Below are 18,108 nucleotides of genomic sequence, written 5' to 3'. Positions count from 1 at the left end.
TTGATTGCTGATGAATAAACAAAAGATGCCAAGAGACACTGGATCATGAAAACTACTAAATTACACCAACTTATATATTTTTAAAATATCTTAACTTCAAAATGGAATTCAAAAGTTATGTTGCATTGAGGAAGAGTTTATGTTTTGTTCCCACAGTATATGAAAGGGTGTGGATTTGTTCAGGGTTGAAGATGATCAGTTTTAAACAAGGAAGAACCCCTGAAAATCCTGACTACAAACATAAAAAAATAAACCTAGAAAAGTTACAAGACACATGATGTATATTTTACCTGCTCAAACATAAAACAAAAAAAAAAATCATCTTTGGCTGACTTGTGTACTACACTTAAGAAACAAAATATGATCATATGTTATGAAAATTACTAACCATCACAGGTTTTGACTGAATTGTTTGCTAATGTAGCCTCTACTCATTTAAATTCTAAAGTCAGCTAGAGAACTGGGGACCAAGATTGAGAACAGAAAATCACCAATACAGCCCATGCTTAAACTGCTTCACTGTATCAAGTATTGACTATACATAGTTTAAAAGGGGTTACAAAGATTAGAATCAAAGCAGACTGGCATTTCTGCACCCTACCATCAGTTCTGCCTACATCCTTCCAAAAGCAGAGAATTATCCCCTTACTATTCTTGAACCCATTATTGACCATGCACTATGAAGGTGCAGTCTTCGGTGGAGTATAAATGAAAGCAGGCTTGATTCCCCACTAGGTCTAGCTTTATGGTTGCAAGTAGACCCTGTCACATTTCAGGTGCCTCCCCATTCTTTGGGATAAACATTTCCTTCTGAGAACTATTTTTGTTACATTATAGCATAGAGCTAAAATATACAAATTCTATGGAAATATTTCGTGTCTTCATTTAATCTACTAACTCACAAAAATAAAATATATCCACCATAAGAAATAATGGATACAACCACAGACAAGAAGTTTAAATGATAGTCTTTTCTATTATACTTTTAGTCACCTGAGATTCAGTCAAAGAGCATTCTGCTTTAGAATTCTGTATTGACTAGACATATTTGACATATGTCAAATAAAACAACACCAGGACTATCTTAATATTGGTTCCAGTCTTCAATTAAAAAAGCATGTAAACTTAAAATTCTAAATTTAAGTAATATTATTTAGACTAAATAATTCTTAATGATTAGTTCACACACAAACAACTGTACAAGTGGTATCTTCTAAACATACATTGCACAATGGTGCTTTTAACAATTCCACGTGAGATAGGAAATAATACTGTTACAAATATCTTAAATAAGGCAAGAAGACTTGAAAATGACTGTTTTTCAGTTAAATTAGGATGGAGCACTGTGAAGAACACTCCTCTTCCTCCAGATGAAGCAGGCAAAGGAATGGCCATGATGCTGTTCCCTGGGATATGATGCTTCAAAGTTATGCTCAGTGCATGCTGAGTTCAAGAATGAATTATATAAATGACACCAACTGCCCTGCTGATCAAGCTTGCACGTATGGTGATGCTGAATTTATCTGCTCTTTTCCTGTACAAATTGTTTCCATTTATATTTGTGGTTGCCAATTCCCTTACCTTGTTCCCATGTATTTATCATTTTATTGCATGACAAGACCTTGAAGATAAAGCCAAGCTTCTCTTAGCTGGGTCCCTCTGGGATCTGCCTAACTTCCACCTTCTCTTGTCACAGCTCTCACTCTTACTCCATGTTTCTTTCAATGGGAATTACTTTCTGATTCTGTTTTTTCCCCCTACTTCCTAAACCCATGGATTGGGCCAGGGCCTCCATATCATCCCTATTTTTCCATGACAAGGAGAATCAGATTTTCATTTATCTTGAGAGCTAATATATGAAATAAAATAAATAATACGAGTATTATAGTTTTTCTTTCAGAATGCTAAAAGCTTACTTATTATCATTTGGGGGTATAGTTATAACTGAATTACTATCATGAAGAAAAAATATTAATAGAAAGCTGGCATAAGTGTCTAATGCATAAGGATTAACCTTGGGATATTTGAAAAAAAAATGAAACATGGGAACACTCCAATATTTCATACCAAACTTACAGCACATTTTAAAATTCAATAAGCACACTTGTTTTATTAAACCATTTTTTTAGTCATTTTACATACCAAAGATCCCCCTCTTCCATCCTCCTGTCCCCCCAGCCTCACCCTCCCAAGCCACCCCTCATTCCCTCCTACAAGAAGGTAAGGCCTCCCATAGGGAGGTACATTTAGTAGAGGCAAGTCCAAAGCCCTCCCCCTACCTCAAGGCTGTGTGAGGTGTCCCATCATAGAAGTGGGCTCCAAACTGCTTGACTGCATCTGTTTCCATCAGTTACTGGAGAAAGGCTCTATGATGACAGTTAGGGTATTCACCAATCTGACTATGGGCGTAAGCCAGTTCAGGCACCCTGCCCACTATTGCTAGTACTAAGGTGGGGTCATCTTTGTGGATTCCTAGGAACTTCCCTAGCACCCCGTTTCTCCCTATCCCCACAATATTTCCCTCTATCATGTTATCTCCTTCTCAATGAGCACACGTAAAGACAAGTTTTCATTTTCAAAATGGACCAGCCAAGATAGGAGTCAATGTTAGTGCTCTCAATTAACATTAAGATACTAACATTGTGGAATCAAACATAGACTTCTAAGGGTTAGTTAATACTTCACAACCTCCAGTGGATATCTGAGTACTTTGCTAGTCTTAAAGACTGAACAGACAGAAAAGCAATAGATATAGAATATAAAGAGCAAAGAAATAGAAGCTAACCAGTATATCACAGAGCTCCTTTATGGATGCTCCATCCATCTCTCAAACTCAGTAGCTGGCCTAGACTTAGGCCTTGCTAATCTTGACAACAAAGCCTGACTAACATGGCTGCCTCTACAGTTACTTTGCCAAACCATTTTTTTATTTCTTATGAATGATTAAATGTAATTATTTATCCCCAACCACCTCCAGTGCTCTGAGATCTCATAAAAAAGGTGACTGAACAACAGAGTAAGCAAAAAGAACACGATGAAAATGAGAATCATGATAGAAAAACAGGTGCTAGGAATCCAAATCCACAAGATGACTCATCTTAACTACTAGCAATAGTAGAGACGGGCTGAACTGGTTACTCCGGAACCCTAACTGTCATCATAGAGCTATCATACTGATGAAAGCAGATGCAGAGATCCATGCAAACCAAGCCCAGGATCCAATCAATGAAAAGAGAAATCTATGAGAAAGGACATGAATCAAATGAAAACATACAGAAGTCAGCAAACTAGTGGAAACCCATTAAATGTGGACTAATAGCTGTGGAGCCCCCATGGGAAAGGACTAGGCCCTCTGGATAGCTTGAACTGATTGGGAGGCCCGCAGGCAGGGTGATCCATTCCTGGTGCATGAGAAGACTTTTTGGAGCCCAGTGCCTAAGGTGTGACACGTTGTGCAGCCATGGTGCAGGGAAAGGGGCTTGGACCTGCCTCAAGTGAATGTACCAGGCTCTGCTGACTCCCCATGGGAGACCTTGCTTGGAGGAGGTAAGAATGGGGAGGGGTTGGTTGCGGGGAAGGCTGGGAGGTGGGAAGAGGGAGGGAGGAGGGGGATCTGTGATTAGTATGTAAAATGAATAGAAAATTTCTTTTTTTTTTTTAACCAAAATTTGAACTAAGAGTCTGTATTAAGCTATCCAGAGACTGTCTGGAGAAAAACACTCCTCACAGAGTAGCCCGAATGAACATTACAGGGAGTAGTTTTGTTTTTTTAAGTTAGATTTTTTTTTTATGTGTGTGTGTACTTTTTTTTTTTGAATGGCAAATGCCATTTATTGAAGAAGGGAGGAGGTCTTAAATACAGGCTTACAGCACAATGGGAGAACCCCAAAGGGTAGAAGTTCGCTACCGATGTTTTACAATCTTGCATCTAAGCTGTTAATGACCAATATGCAGGACACAGACAAGGAACTTAAATTTTTTTAAAATGTTCCATTATTGATTGGGTAGATTAGGCTAATTATTAATTTTTATAAATCAAGAACAGCATTTATTTAAAGGGGAAAATGTCAAACTTTAAGCATGTCCACCATCAAAGATAACAATTTGTATGTAATTTTAACAAAGGGCTAGCAAGAAAATAATGGTGTTAGTATAATATTAGTAATATATATATTAAACCAGGTAATAATGGTATATACTGTCATTTCAGCTACTCAGGAAGCTAAAGCAGAACCAAGAGCATATTGAGCCACATAGTAAGACGCCATCTCTAAAACTGTATATTGTACATTACATTTTAAAATATTCATTCTGAACTATTAAAAGCATTAAAAGGTCTAAATTATATATCTTTGATAGTTATACTGTCATTTTCTTTGTTTATGCTATTCTGTTTTCCATTTCACATGAACATCTAAGAAAACACAAATACCAAAAGTAATAAACGTTCATAAGAGTAGCCATTAAAGGCAGACAAAGAAATTTGATTTTGTTAGTTGAATATTCTAAAGAATATCATGTCTGAATTTGTCAACTGATGGTCTTGGCAAACTCTAAGCACTTATCCCCTAAAAGAAGCCAAAGAATGAGTTTAACAATAAAAACTGACTTCCTAACAAGGTAGAAAGATACTAATTTGATGGTTTATCTGAAGGAAAGGACCATTAAATTATAAACCATTACTCACAATATTTGTCTGAAAATACAAAAAATATATCTACAACCAACTAACAATGAATAAAACTTTATCAAAGCCAGGTGTGATGCCATGCACTATGACCTTATAAGAGAAGGCATGAAGACAGTATGTTCTAAGCCAGCTTGGATCATCTAATGAAGCCCCATGTCTAAAAATAAACAAACACCCCTAATGAAGCCATAGACCTCTACTTGATCACAACACTTTCTCTGATGTCTTTTCTTTCTCCAGTTCTCTGGATTAGATTTTTGCTTTTATCATTTGTACATACTTTACAGTTCTTTTTCAAGGGCCAGTAACTCATTTCCTTATGGTCTTCTAGAACACAGCATCATCTGGGAGCCAAGTGGGAATATACAATGAAGGTCTCAAGACACAATGGAGATAATAGACAGAAGCATCAAACCAACATAGTTCCTTACCTAAACTGCTTTAAAAATATAGCTAAAGTCTATATTGTTCCTTTTAAAAAGACACCAGAGTCATGATGTTGAGAACTGGGCTAATGCTGAGGCCCTGGCTCAGCAGCAGTACCCCCAGGAACAAGCTTTTCCAAATAATAATACTCTTGATATGCTTCCAATCTTTGTTGTGCAGAGACTTCCTCCTTGGTGGTCTAGAAGCTTCAGTCACAAACAACAGTCAAAAGCAAATATTGTCTTCAGAAGCTGGAAAATATTTGGGGAAAATAAAGATGTTTCTTCTCAGCGAGCCTATGCCTAGGAGCATTCAGGGGCTGATTTTCCGGTTTACAGACTATCTAAAATTCTTTGCTCCTTCTTCCTGGCTTTTGGCTGTTTTGCTGCTCATTAGCATTGCCAGTGAAGGATGGACAGGAAATAGAAAGAATCAAAGCAGTTTGCTATTTATTAACTGTTTATTAACAACAACAACAACAAAACTTTTGTGGAGAAAAATATGTATTCAACAGTTACTTTTTGATCGTTTGTTTCTATCCATTCTCAGTGTTTGCTCTGTTCTCAATTACAGCTACATGGTTAAAGGTTAGTATCCATGTTTCCTACTAAGATACCATGGCTCTTGTAAAAATAAAGTATTTTATTTTGTTGTGGGATAAACTTCCACCTTCCTTTGCTGGAGTATAGACAAAACAGCAGATGTATGTATGACAAAAATTGTATGACTAATTTTTGAATTATTGTAATATGCAATATTAACTTCAAAAATAAAAGAAAAAGAATTTCAATTTATATATGTATGTATATATATATATATATGAAAGACTGCACAGTCTAACATATGACATTAAATTTAAACAAGATCTCAATGCTTTTCTTTATTCCAGAATCACTAGATATATAAGCCTCTTCCCCTGTTCGTGATTTAATAACACAACTGCTGGCTTCTGTAGTGTGAAGAAAGAAAAAGAGGCAAATAAATGGTTGACATTCTGCATTGGCTCTGGCTTTGACATGATTATATTTATTTTGCAGCCCATAGCCACACTAAGGTGAAGGATTAACCATCAGAAAGCTGAGTAAAGAGATTTCTATTATAAATGAAGACTATCTGTAAAGGATAAACTCCTCATCCTATTTATAAGCTACTTTTTTTCTGAAAAAATATATTTGGCTTATGGCACTGTCAAGATTCCATCAACAGGACATTTATTGAGTTCCCACAATTCCCCATGCTGTAGTGGACTGTACTCATCCAACTGGAAGGCCCAAATTGCTCTTCCTTCAGCTTCCTAATATGAAACTATGGCCCAAGGAGGCAGATATCTATCTCTAAAATCTCTTCCTTCAGGGATAAGAGGCACAGGTTATCTAGATGATGAAATTCGACATTAAAGCCTAAATATTTAGGCATCATATGTCAAAATTAACATTTGCTCCACCTGTCTGCTAAATGTCCTCCATTAAATTCATAAGCAACTCAATATGTTTACTGCAAATGCAGTCTGAGGCTATGGATCATGATTTTTCTATTTGAACAGTCAATTACATACAATGTTTGAAACACACCAGGTACAGGAGCAGATAACAGGAAAGCAATGTCAATCAAGTGTGGTCATGAGATAAAACCAACACAAACGAGGTATACATTATTGCAAAATGATCTTGTTCAGAAAATAATCTAATGGCCTCATTGTAGGCTACACGCCCTTTGGTCTATGCTAAGAGTTGTCAAAACATCTCCAAAAACAATGCACAATGCTCTTGTTGTCATTCAACAAGGAATTGACTAGATATACAATTGTCACGGCTCCATTCACAAAATTTTGCATGATGGCAAATTGCTATGGACATTCTACAAATAAATCAGCTTCTGGTTTTAGTTCACCTTAAACTGCATGCAACAGAACACCTGCAATAGTTAATTTGTCTCTTCAGTTTCTAAAATATTACCTGGTCCTTGGCTTTTAAGAACAATATGTCAATCTGAAATATACTGCCAATGGCATATGGCATTTTAATGATGTTGATAGTAAGTAGATTAAGTACTTCATCAATTTTAGGTACCCGTTCCAACTAATGAACTGCTTCAAACCTCTGTTAAATGACTTCATGTCGCCATCCCTATAATAATAATAATAATAATAATAATAATAATAATAATAATAGTATGTTAACATACTATTTAGTTACAAATATATTTTGATATTCCAATAGTATGTTCCTCACAATTGTCTTTTTTTTTCCAATTATTTCTGATCCCAAACTGGACTTCAATCTTCTGACTGTTCATGAATCTCCTGTTTGCACTTCAATTAATACATGTAGCCAAGCAGAAATCTCCATGTAAGACTTAACATCATTCCTATAGGGGGAGAGGGTCTTACAAAGGAGCTAACACCAGAGAATAATACAGGGGGAAAAAAGCAGAAAAATCATGAAAGTCATATTTCTTTTTTTCTTTTTAAAATATTTTTATTTTATAATTAACTTAATTTCACATATCATCCACAGATTTCCTCGTCCTCCCTCCTCCCACCCCTCAGCCCTCCCTGGCCCCAATCCACCCCCCATTCCCACCTCCTCCAAGGCATGGTCTCCCCTGGGGAGTCAGCCCAGCCTGGGAGACTCAGGCAAGGCCGGTCCAATTCCCTCCTCCCTACACCAAGGCTGAGCAAAGTGTCCCAGCGTAAGACCCAGACTCCAAAACGCCAGCCCACGCACCAAGGACAAGTCCTGGCTCCACTGCCTGGGGGCCTCCCATACAGTTCAAGCTAATCAACTATCTCACTTATCCAGAGGGCCTGATCCAGTTGGGGGATCCTCAGCTATTGGTTCACAGTTCATCTGTTTCCACTAGTTGGGCTATTTGTCCCTGTGTTTTTTCCAATCATGGTCTCCGTATCTCTCGCTCATACAATCCCTCCTCTCTCTCAACTGGACTCCTGGAGCTCCACCTGGGACTCCACCATGGATCTCTGCATCTGCTTCCATCAGACAATTGGATGAGAGTTCTATCATGACAGCCAGGGTGCTCAGCCATCAGATCACCAGAGCAGATAGAGGGCAAGGGTCGGGGGAAAGAGAGTTAGGGGAGCAGGAGGTCCCAGCTGGATCAGGAGCAGAGTGGGAGATACCATGATGAATGAAGACTTCAGGGGAATAGGAAGAAGCAGAGTGCTAGAGAGGTCCCCAGAAATCCACAAAGATACCTCCACTGTAGAATACTGGCAATGGTCGAGAGAGTGCCTGAGCTGAAAGTCATATTTCAATACAGACATTAACTGAAGCACAACACTAATGTGATATACACAACTTGTTGGTGTATTAATAGACTTATGAATGCATTAAGATTCACTTTCAAATGATTTCCAAGCTTAGAAAATTTAGAACATTTCCTTTCCTCCTTTTCACCTGTGACTGAAAAGCTGTCAGCTGTGGTATAGCACAAATAGAAGTGAAAGATCCATAAAAGGAAATGTTTAAATGTGTCACTGAAAATTAACATAACATGAATTTCTGTTTTGCAATGAACGCTATTGCCCTATAAAATAATAACATTCTCCTTTTTGAAGGAAATATTTCTGAGGGATTTAAAGCAAATCAGATGTATATCAGAATTTATTTAAAATAAATTTATGATCAGTTCAAATGTATCTACTATAGTGAGAATTGCAGTTCATCATCATTCATTAGTTTAAGATATTATATAGTCACAATAATTAATTGAGTGCTCCAGAGGTAAATAGTTATTCTCTTTGTAACACATATCATTGCTGTTTAAGTTGTAATCCACTCATAATTTCAGGTGAGAAATTTCAAGTAAACTCAATGGAATAAATAAGCAGAATAATTAATATCATATGTTTCAGAACTACATGAAAGTTTCTCACTTAAGCCAGTTACAATCAGCTTGGCCCAGTAATCTTGATCTAAGATTAAAAATTTTAAAAAAAAAATGTTTTCTTACTATTCAAACCTAAACTCCAGGCAGCAAATAAATTTGGAAGAAAACAATGTATCTTATTCTTAAAGTCCACAATTCTCTTACAATTCCTTTTAGTGAAAATATCTTTATGAAAATTCCTATACACGAACACTCCGAAATTTCAAATTCAATTCCTCCCTGTTTTTCCTACTATCTCCTGCAACCTTTCCCTTCTCCTCCTCCCTTGTCCCGAGTCTCCTAGAGCCCTCAGTTCTCAGTGCACTTTTTTAATTTTTGCCAGTCTCTATTTTACCACTTCCTGCTCACTGCACACAGTTTTCTCCATGTTCATCTCTGTCCTGAAGTTTTCTAGAACATTTTTTTTTTATATATTCAACTTGACAATACGTCACTTCATCTTCCAAGGAATACTGTCCTTGCGTTTCTTCTAGAATATTATGCTGGTTTCTATTCTGTCCCACAGGGCACTTATCTGTCTCTGCTCCTGGGTTCCCTCTCTCCTCTAACCTCTCCATTCTTCAAGGCTCATGTTCCAGAGCTCTTCTCCTCGCTTACCTTCCCTACTCACTGACTGAAGGCCAAATACCACAACAAGTTGTACATTTTCTAGAATATGTAGACACATAAAATAAAAATCATATACCCTTGACCTGGAGGTCCAACATAAATACCAAATTGAACAACTCCTACTTGGATTCCAATCTAGCAATTGCCCACATCTCCCCCTTTCCCACTTTTGCTTCACTGTAACACGCTTCAGCTTCTTGCCCATACGAAGCACTTTGGAAGCCTCCATGCCCTGAACTTCTCCCATCTGGCCAATGCATGAGAAAAGCCTGTTTTAACTCCCTTATATGATGTTCACAGTCTAATGACAGCTCTTCCCCTTCAGCCAGCAATTGAACTCAGGCCACAGTGGCTAAACTACAGTTCTACACCACCTAGTACAGACAACTGGAGAAGGTTATAAAAACCCGAGAGCTGTAACATGACACGTAAGTCTCTCCTGCATTTGCTTTACTTGTAGGTCAGATTTTATTCCCTTCTACTTCCCACTTCTCTCATTAAACTATACTCACAGTGGCTTTCAAAATGTCCCTTTACAAATTAAACTGACTCCTAGTGTCTTGTCTCATAGTCATTGTCCTTGCAACAGTTGCTGCCTAAATATCTCCAGACATTGATATGCCTCGTGCCTTTCAAATTAAGTCTTTTCTCTCCTGAGAGTTATTGCCATGCCACTCCACCCAAAGTAGAGACCTGTGTCACCTGTCAGTCTTTCATTTAACTTAATGGTGTTTGTTACAATAGTAGGTTATATCTGTTTTCTTATTTAGTAGTCTCCCCGATGAAACTGAAAATTTGAAAACTACAAAAGCATAGCTTACTCAGTATGTTAACTATGGGACCCCTATATAATCATTTATAAGGCTGTAAGGAAATTATATGTGTTACTCTGATTGGTTGATAAATAAAACTGTTTGACCTATGGCAAGGCAGCTTAGAGGCAGGAGGGAAATCCAAACAGATAGGCAGGAACAGAAAGGAGGGCAAAGGAGATGCTGCTAGCCGCTGCCAGGAGAAGCAAGATGTAAAGATACTGGTAAGCCATAAGCCACATGGCAAATAGATTTATAGACTTATAGAAATGGGTTAATTTAAGATATATGAGCTAGCTAGCAAGAAGGCTGCCATGGTCGTAGTTCAAAAATAATATAAGCCTGTGTGTGTTTATTTGGGTCTGAGCGGTTGCAGGTAAGGTGGTTAACAAAGATTTGTCCTGACTGTGGGCCAGGCGGGACACAGGAAAAATTTCAGCAACAATACTGATTTGAGGATGTGGCAGAAGTAGAAGGTTCGTGGTCTCACCAGCCATGGGTAATTGGCTAGGTTTAGAATATCAGGCATGAATTCCCTCATACTGAGGGAATTCAATTAAGTTCAATTGAGTAGCTTGTTGGTTAGCCCCAATATATGTGTCATGCTACTACTGTGGTTTTTAGACATGAGCAATCACTAAATGGACTCAGAAGTGTGTGTGTGTGTGTGTGTGTGTGTGTGTGTGTACATGTATAACAATAATAATTTTAAAGTAATAGGTCATGAAGCTAAGAGAAACTATGGGCCACAACAGGTTTTAGAGCTAGAGGGAACAAAGTAAGTGTGGAAATTATGAAAAATATAGTACTCAAGTATTAAATTATCAAAAATTATTACAAATGTTAAAAAGAATAAGAAAAAGCTTCTGTTTAACTTAGATCATGTGCTTAATAAATATGTGATTCAAACCACAATGTTTGAATTGTTATGGTAGTGAAAGTTGACTTACATTTCATCTTCTATTATTCTGAGAGTAGAATACCATAAAAGAGATATTATAGAAAGAATTAAAGAAAGCAAGAATTTATCAAGGAGAATAGACATTGATTCAAATGACTGAATGATTCAGTAGCATTACTCATGGTGACTGTATTGGTTGTTTGCATGCCTGTGTAATACTTACATGATACATGAAACTTCATGTTAAACAGGTAAAATTACTTGAAAACATAGGTGATCATGAATGACACACATTATGTTTAGATGTTTCCGTATTTGTGTACACCTATGCAACATTCACGTCTCTGTTTATAAGCGTTTCCTCCCAAACACCCCTCAGTTTGCAGCCATAGGGTTTCCAGAGGTGAGGAGAGCCACTCCAGAAAGAACTAACAAATGGCTCCATTCACTGATGTCTGATTGTACCAACTCTACTCAACATGCAGCAGCCTTCCTTCTGTCCTGGCTCCTCCTCACCAGAATATTAATTTAAGTGAATATCTCTGTTTGATGTTAAATTTAAAATGTACATTGTTGAATCTATCAATATAGCTTTAGTAAGTAGCAGGTATTGATATATTCTAGAGTAACATTTATAAGAATGAAAAACAAAATTAATACATACTTTTCTACTTAAAGAATAAAAACAACTCTCTTCTAGAATCATGAATCTCATTAAGTAGCCCCTTTTTCTGATAATTTCAAAATGACTTCATATGTTTTTTCATGCAGAACTACAAAGAAACAGTTCAGAACAGAGTGACAACTAATGGTGAAGATATTCCTATAGGCTGTAACTAATATTTCCAATAAATACTAGGTATTCACCAATACCAAGTATTGTTACTAATATGCTGTCTATAATCAAAATGAACCAATGATCCAATATAAATGGGAATGCCATACTCAAAATACTGTAAGTGGGTAAAAGAAGAAAAAATTCTATATAGAATATAGAGCTTTAAAATCATAATGTACTATTAAGATACATTTCTAGTAAGGAAAAATAAGCCATAGAGGTCAGAACTGAATGAAATTTATCTTCCATTGCTTCTAACAATTTTCATTACTATCTATTTTTAGACAAGTCAAATGTTAATCACTGTGATTTTTATTCATATTTGAATGAACATTTATAGGAGATATTTAGTGGATATATGTTTCATCTGGAGTAGACAGCAAAGGTCCTTGTTATTCTGTTTATTAGTCATGTCACGCTTGATGTCTTTGATTAATAACAACACTGTCTAATTTAATTCACATCAGAATTGTGCTTCAAAGAACTGTATTAATCACGCAGAAAAGAGCAACAGTGAAATATGTGCCTAGATACTTTTTGTAAGTTTATTTCTGTTTACCTATAACTTAGGGAACAAAGATCTGTTATAACAAAAGTAAAGGGGGGAAAAAGCAATTTGAGATATATGATACCAAGAGTCCCTGATGCCACTTTGAGGTCACTGGCTAACCAGTAAATATCATGTGAAGAAAAAAAAACATATTTTAGCAAAAAAAAGTTATTATATGCCTTCTGGGAATGTGTTTATAATCATATTTAATAAAACAGACCCCAGACCAAAAGTAATAAAAACAGATGCTTTCAATTGCATGTCTGGCATTGTTCATAATGTGCTGAACATTCATTCACAAAGCCAGGCTGTATACGCTGAACATGCTGATGATTAAAGCATGCTGTGAACTGTCTTAGCTTCTCGCAATGACAGAGTTGATTATTATGATCTTGAAAATGAAGTATCATCTGCTTATGAGAGAAATGAATAGATGGTTCTTTTCTACCCCTTTGACATCAGGCGTTTTACTAAGACTGTTAACAGCCATGGTGTGTGTAATATATGAATGAGTACAGTCCTTATAGAGCATGTTCCCTTATAGAGATAGGTGACTGAGGATGGCTAATTTACAGTCTGCTCTATGAGCACCAAAGAAACGAGCATATATTAAACTGTTAAAACGTGCGATCCTCCATATTAGATAGGAAGCAAAACACAAACTGTTCGGTTGACTGGAAATGCCACCTAATCCCTGCTTAATTAAAGCAGCACACTCTACACTCCTGTTGTGTTGAGGGAGCACAGAGTGTGGGACGACTGATGGATGAGGAAAATAGCAGTCAGCGTGGCTAATCTCAAAGACTTGGGAGCTTTCTAGCTACATAAATCAGCGCGACTTCTGAATAGCCTCATAAAACACCGTATCATTGCCATTCCACTCACGACGTTTTGGTTCTTCCTACAGCATGCAGATCGTTAGGAAACTTCTAAGCAATCAAGTAATGTGGGCCTGATGAAATTACTCAATCAATGCACAGGCCCAAAGTAGAAGCATAATTCAAACTTGCATAGTTTTTTATATGTAAAAGACCTTTCTTTCACCAGGGCAAAGGAGGTGATTCAACATGAAGTACTATGTGCATGTGTGCATATGTATTTAGCAATTAAATACATGCAACTAGTAAATGCCTCTAAAATATGATTATCAGAAAAGTCAAGCAATTACAATATTATGTATTTTGAGTAGTATAGATACATATTCATCTCAATCATTGTGGTTCAACCAATAAAGTGTTATTTCCTGATCATAGTAAACTAAATCAACAAATTTATTTAACTAAATTTATTCAACAAAGTATTAAAGTTTAATATGCGATTGTTTTTATTAAGCTACATGCATGAAGTAAAAGGAGAGAGGTGAGGATTTTCACACACATCCCATGGTTCAATATCAAAAGCATTCAGTATTTAAAGAGCGTAATAGAGCAATGACTTTTTATCTCTCCAGTGTGCTGAACCATCATTGCAACCACTTTCCCATCTGACTGAGGAAACCTTCATTTCTGCATATCTCTTTACATCTCTCGGGGTGAAATATTCCTTTCCCAAAGGTGTCATCATTTTCAGCCTTTGAGTCCTGAGCTAATACACTCCTACTATTCATATTTCTCGTATGATTTCATGAAAGCAATCACCTAAAGAACATTCCTTTTCCTCGCTGATCCAGGAAGCTGGCTGCCCCACTGCATGTTAACTGCTGCCTTACGAGTTAAATACAGGTGTACCAGTTTTGAATTTCTCATACTTCGGGTAAATGTGCAGAAAAGGGGGCATTTAACCTTTGAAGTACACAGAACTAAGCCAATTTTCAGTACATTATAAGAGGTATGGAGCTTTTAAAACTCAGTGTCACTGCAATATTAGGTAGTCTATAAAAGATGCCAACTCCCTTGTCTATTGCACTAATTTCATTCAAGCCAAATCAATTGAGAAAGAAGTATTTCTCTCAGTTGGTTATACAGAGCGGATGCACACAGTTAAATTTCTAAAGAAATGTGTAATAGCTTCACAGTCACTTTTGAGAAACTAGTTATAAATAAGTAAGCCATTTCACTCTGACAGACAACAGTGGGAAATTGACAGTTATCTCCTACTCTGAACCAAATGCCCAGACTGCATTGTGAAATAGTATTCCTCTCTTAAAGACTATCAAGATATATACATATATACATGTTTGTAAATCACGTATTTAACACGGAGAGCACAGAATAAGCACTTATCTCGGGGGAGGGAAGCAAGCTTAAGTCAGAAACTCCTAATCATCAAATAAATATAAAGAAAGGTATATTGATCACACCCCCAAAGTCTTACCCTCATCACTCAACAACTAGACATAAATTCATGCCGTTTCTTTACGAGGAGCATGGTTCATTTCCAAACTCTTATCAGAGTGTTCCTGAACCCCTCAATGAGACCATAATTTCTCCCTGGAAAGTTCTGAACCTACAGGCACTGTTAGCCCCCAGGCAAAATGGGATCCAGCCGGCCAGCTATCTAATGCTTCATTTTCTTAATGCACAAGGGCAAGGCTTTCTGAATTCTGACCTCATTAGCCCTTGCACAGAGACATACAGTCCCATTGATATAAATGATAGAGAATGGCAGACATGTTTGCGGAGATAGCTTATAATACCAAAAGAGGGAGCCCCCTGGAGCTGAGAATCTGCCCACCACAGGCACAAACACTAGACAGAAGCCCCTGGCTTGGGAGGAATTGCCACCTGCAGCTGTTTTACCTGCTAGGGGTGTGTGTGTGTGTGTGTGTGTGTGTGTGTGTGTGTGTGTGTGTGTGTGTGTGTCACGGTGGAAGGGCAAGGGAGAAGCTGTGACCCATCTGTCGCCTGGATTTGCAGAACAGGAAATCGTTTGTACAGATAAAACTCCTGTACCAAAAAAAGAAGAAAAAAGAAAAAAAAAAAATTTCCCCAGAGGGGTCTCACTGCAGCCCTGCAAAAGAACCTTGCTTGCCCAGGAGGCGAATTTCCGAAAAGGAAATCATCACATTAAGTCAGAAGAGGCTGCAAAAGCCGATCTCCACTCAGCTCTCAGGGATTAGCAAGTGAGAAGAGTTGGAGCCCTCAGCTATGGGCACCCTGCATGATAATGACTCCAGCCCCGCCGCTCCTGCCGCGCCGCCGGCCGCTCTGCTCGCCCATAGGTGGGGCCAGGATCCTGGCGACCCGCGGGCCCTCCGGGAGCTAGGGCGCAGGGCTCGCCCTGGCGCAGCTCGGGAGGCGGCTGTCAGCGGTCGCCGTGTCTGGCCGTGCCACGAGAGCGGCCTGCACCGGCTTCGGCGTCTCCCACGCCCCGGGCCGAGAGCGTGTGCCCCGCCATCCTCTCCCGCCACCCGGTCGCCTGGACCGCAGAGACTGCGAGCCTGGGCGTCCGCACTGCTCGCCGCAGCGGACTCGGCCGCTCACGATGCAAAACCACCTGTTCGAGCCGCGGGGAGCGCCCCCAGCCCCAGTCCGCGTCTCTCCCGGCGGATGACAGTGCCAGCATCACCCCCCATCACCCCCCGCTCCGTGATTTTTTTTTTTTTAATGGCTCAAATGTACATCCGGGAAAAATTGGGAAGCTAGAGTCAATCAAACTTCCTTCTCCCCACAACCCGAGTCCCCACACTCCCTGCACTCGTGCGCGGAGGCCAGCGTGAGCCCCCTGCGCCCGGCCCGCACTCCCCGCCCGCCCTCACTCCGCGCCGCGAGGCTCAGCCAGCCACAGCTAAGGGAGAGCTGAGCTTGTGCGGGCGCGGGCATCAAGGGGCGCGAACCGAGGCTACTCCGGCAGCAGTGAGAGGCTCAAGGGGGTGGGGGAGCAAGAGATTACTGCCAAGGAAACATTAGGGGAAAATCGCCACAAGCCGCACCAGCCTTGTCTTACCGATGTGGATGATGGAATCAGCGGTCGCCAGGTCCCAGGTTCGAGACCACCAGAGGGACAGAAACAAGAGCAAGGGGAAAACTTCCATCCTCCGATGCAGATCTTCCTTGACCACGACTTTGCTTCCAATATGTAGATATCTTTTAACCGGTCCACAGAGTTTGAGGTCACGATAGAGTTGAGTGCAGCTTTTCCACTAATTTCCAAATCCCTCTCGCCAGTGCACTGTCTTTCTTAGTCGCCGAGAAGGCACAGGCGACCCGAGAGCTAGCACAGCCGGAGGCAACCTCCTCCCAAGCCCTGTCACTCGGAGGGGAATTTTGGCATCGCCAGAGTTGTTTGCAGTTGGGCTTTTTAAAAATGTATCCAGCCTTGGCTGCTCTCGGACAGGGGGCGAGGCTGGCGCTCAGACGGTGGCCGTGGCCGCGCGGGGGCCGCGGTGGCGGGTCCCAGCTCCGCCGCAACTTGGGCACCCCCGCGCCGGATGTGCCCGCGCCCTCCCCCGCCGCCGAGCCCCTCCACCCCGGGCCGCGCGCGGTCGTGGCGCCTCGCGGCCAGCTCTCAGTGCCACCAGAGACGAGGAGGATGCGAGCGGAGCCGCCAGATTCCAGCGGGGAGGGGGAGGCCCGCTCCGGGAGGGGTGAAAAAAAGTGAACTTGAAGGTAATGCAGATAGTAATGCAGAGAAGACTCCCCTTCTGCTCGAGGCGGGCCCCGGAGCTGGCGCGGCGGGCCCGAGCCGCTCCGCGGGCGCGGTGGCGGGGGAGTCCGCCGGGAGCGAGCAACGGGCCAGGCCGGCGCGCGGAGCCGCGGCTGCAGGATGCTCCGGAGCCGCTCGCCCGGCGGGATGCGGGAAGCCAGCAGCAGCCTGGCAAGCTCCGCTGCAGCCCCACGTTGCCTAGAAATGGATCACCTAGGAGAAGCGAGTCCGCAAGAGAGCGGTGCTGTCAGGCGGAGAAGGGAACCGAGAGAGGAAGAGCTTCTAATAACCACCTCCTCCCCCTATCTGCAATACAAGGGAGAAACAAAACCGCGCTCTCAATTCCCTGGGAATCTTCACCCGGACTGAGAAAGGCAGGACTCACAGAGAAAGCAGTGAAGTCCCCCACCTGCCTTAGTGTTTTCTTCTTTTTTTTTTTTTTTTCCCGAGGTTAAAAGCAACCTAAAAAAGCCACCCCACTTATTTAACCTTGCTATCCCCCAACAGGTATCGGACTTTTTTCTAGTCTTTGTCTGGAATTAGTCACATTGGCTGAGAACAAATTAGGGACACCTAGTCACTTAGGGAAAAGAAGACCCAGAAAGCTTTTAATGAGATTTCAATTATAAAGTTATAAAAAGCTGAGAATGTGCTAATTACCTTTTAAACAGTGCTGAGTTTTTTTTTTCTTTTTTTTTTTCTTCTTCTTTTTTCAGTCTCTTTTTTGGCAATCAGGATACAGAAAGAATTCTGAAATACTGTCAGAAAAGAGACAGTCTTGAGATTTTT

The 18,108-nt window shown here is 40.1% G+C and overlaps 1 protein-coding gene across 2 annotated transcripts in view; it reads right to left on the bottom strand.

Annotated features, from left to right (window-relative positions):
• Grid2 (glutamate ionotropic receptor delta type subunit 2) overlaps positions 1 to 17,843 on the bottom strand; it is a 1,432,020-nt gene extending 1,414,177 nt beyond the window's left edge. The window contains exon 1 of one of the 2 annotated variants that reach the window (XM_028880742.2): positions 16,621 to 17,843. In XM_028880742.2, coding sequence (XP_028736575.1) covers positions 16,621 to 16,708 — 88 coding nt within the window. In that variant the 5' untranslated portion in view covers positions 16,709 to 17,843. The remainder of the gene's footprint in view (positions 1 to 16,620) is intronic. The other variant, XM_028880745.2, reaches the window with a different exon arrangement.
• Positions 17,844 to 18,108: the final 265 nt, after the last annotated feature.

Source organism: Peromyscus leucopus, chromosome 3, assembly GCF_004664715.2.
Source record: "Peromyscus leucopus breed LL Stock chromosome 3, UCI_PerLeu_2.1, whole genome shotgun sequence".
Lineage (NCBI taxonomy): Eukaryota > Metazoa > Chordata > Mammalia > Rodentia > Cricetidae > Peromyscus > Peromyscus leucopus.
This window is presented reverse-complemented; position numbering and strand designations above follow the sequence as displayed.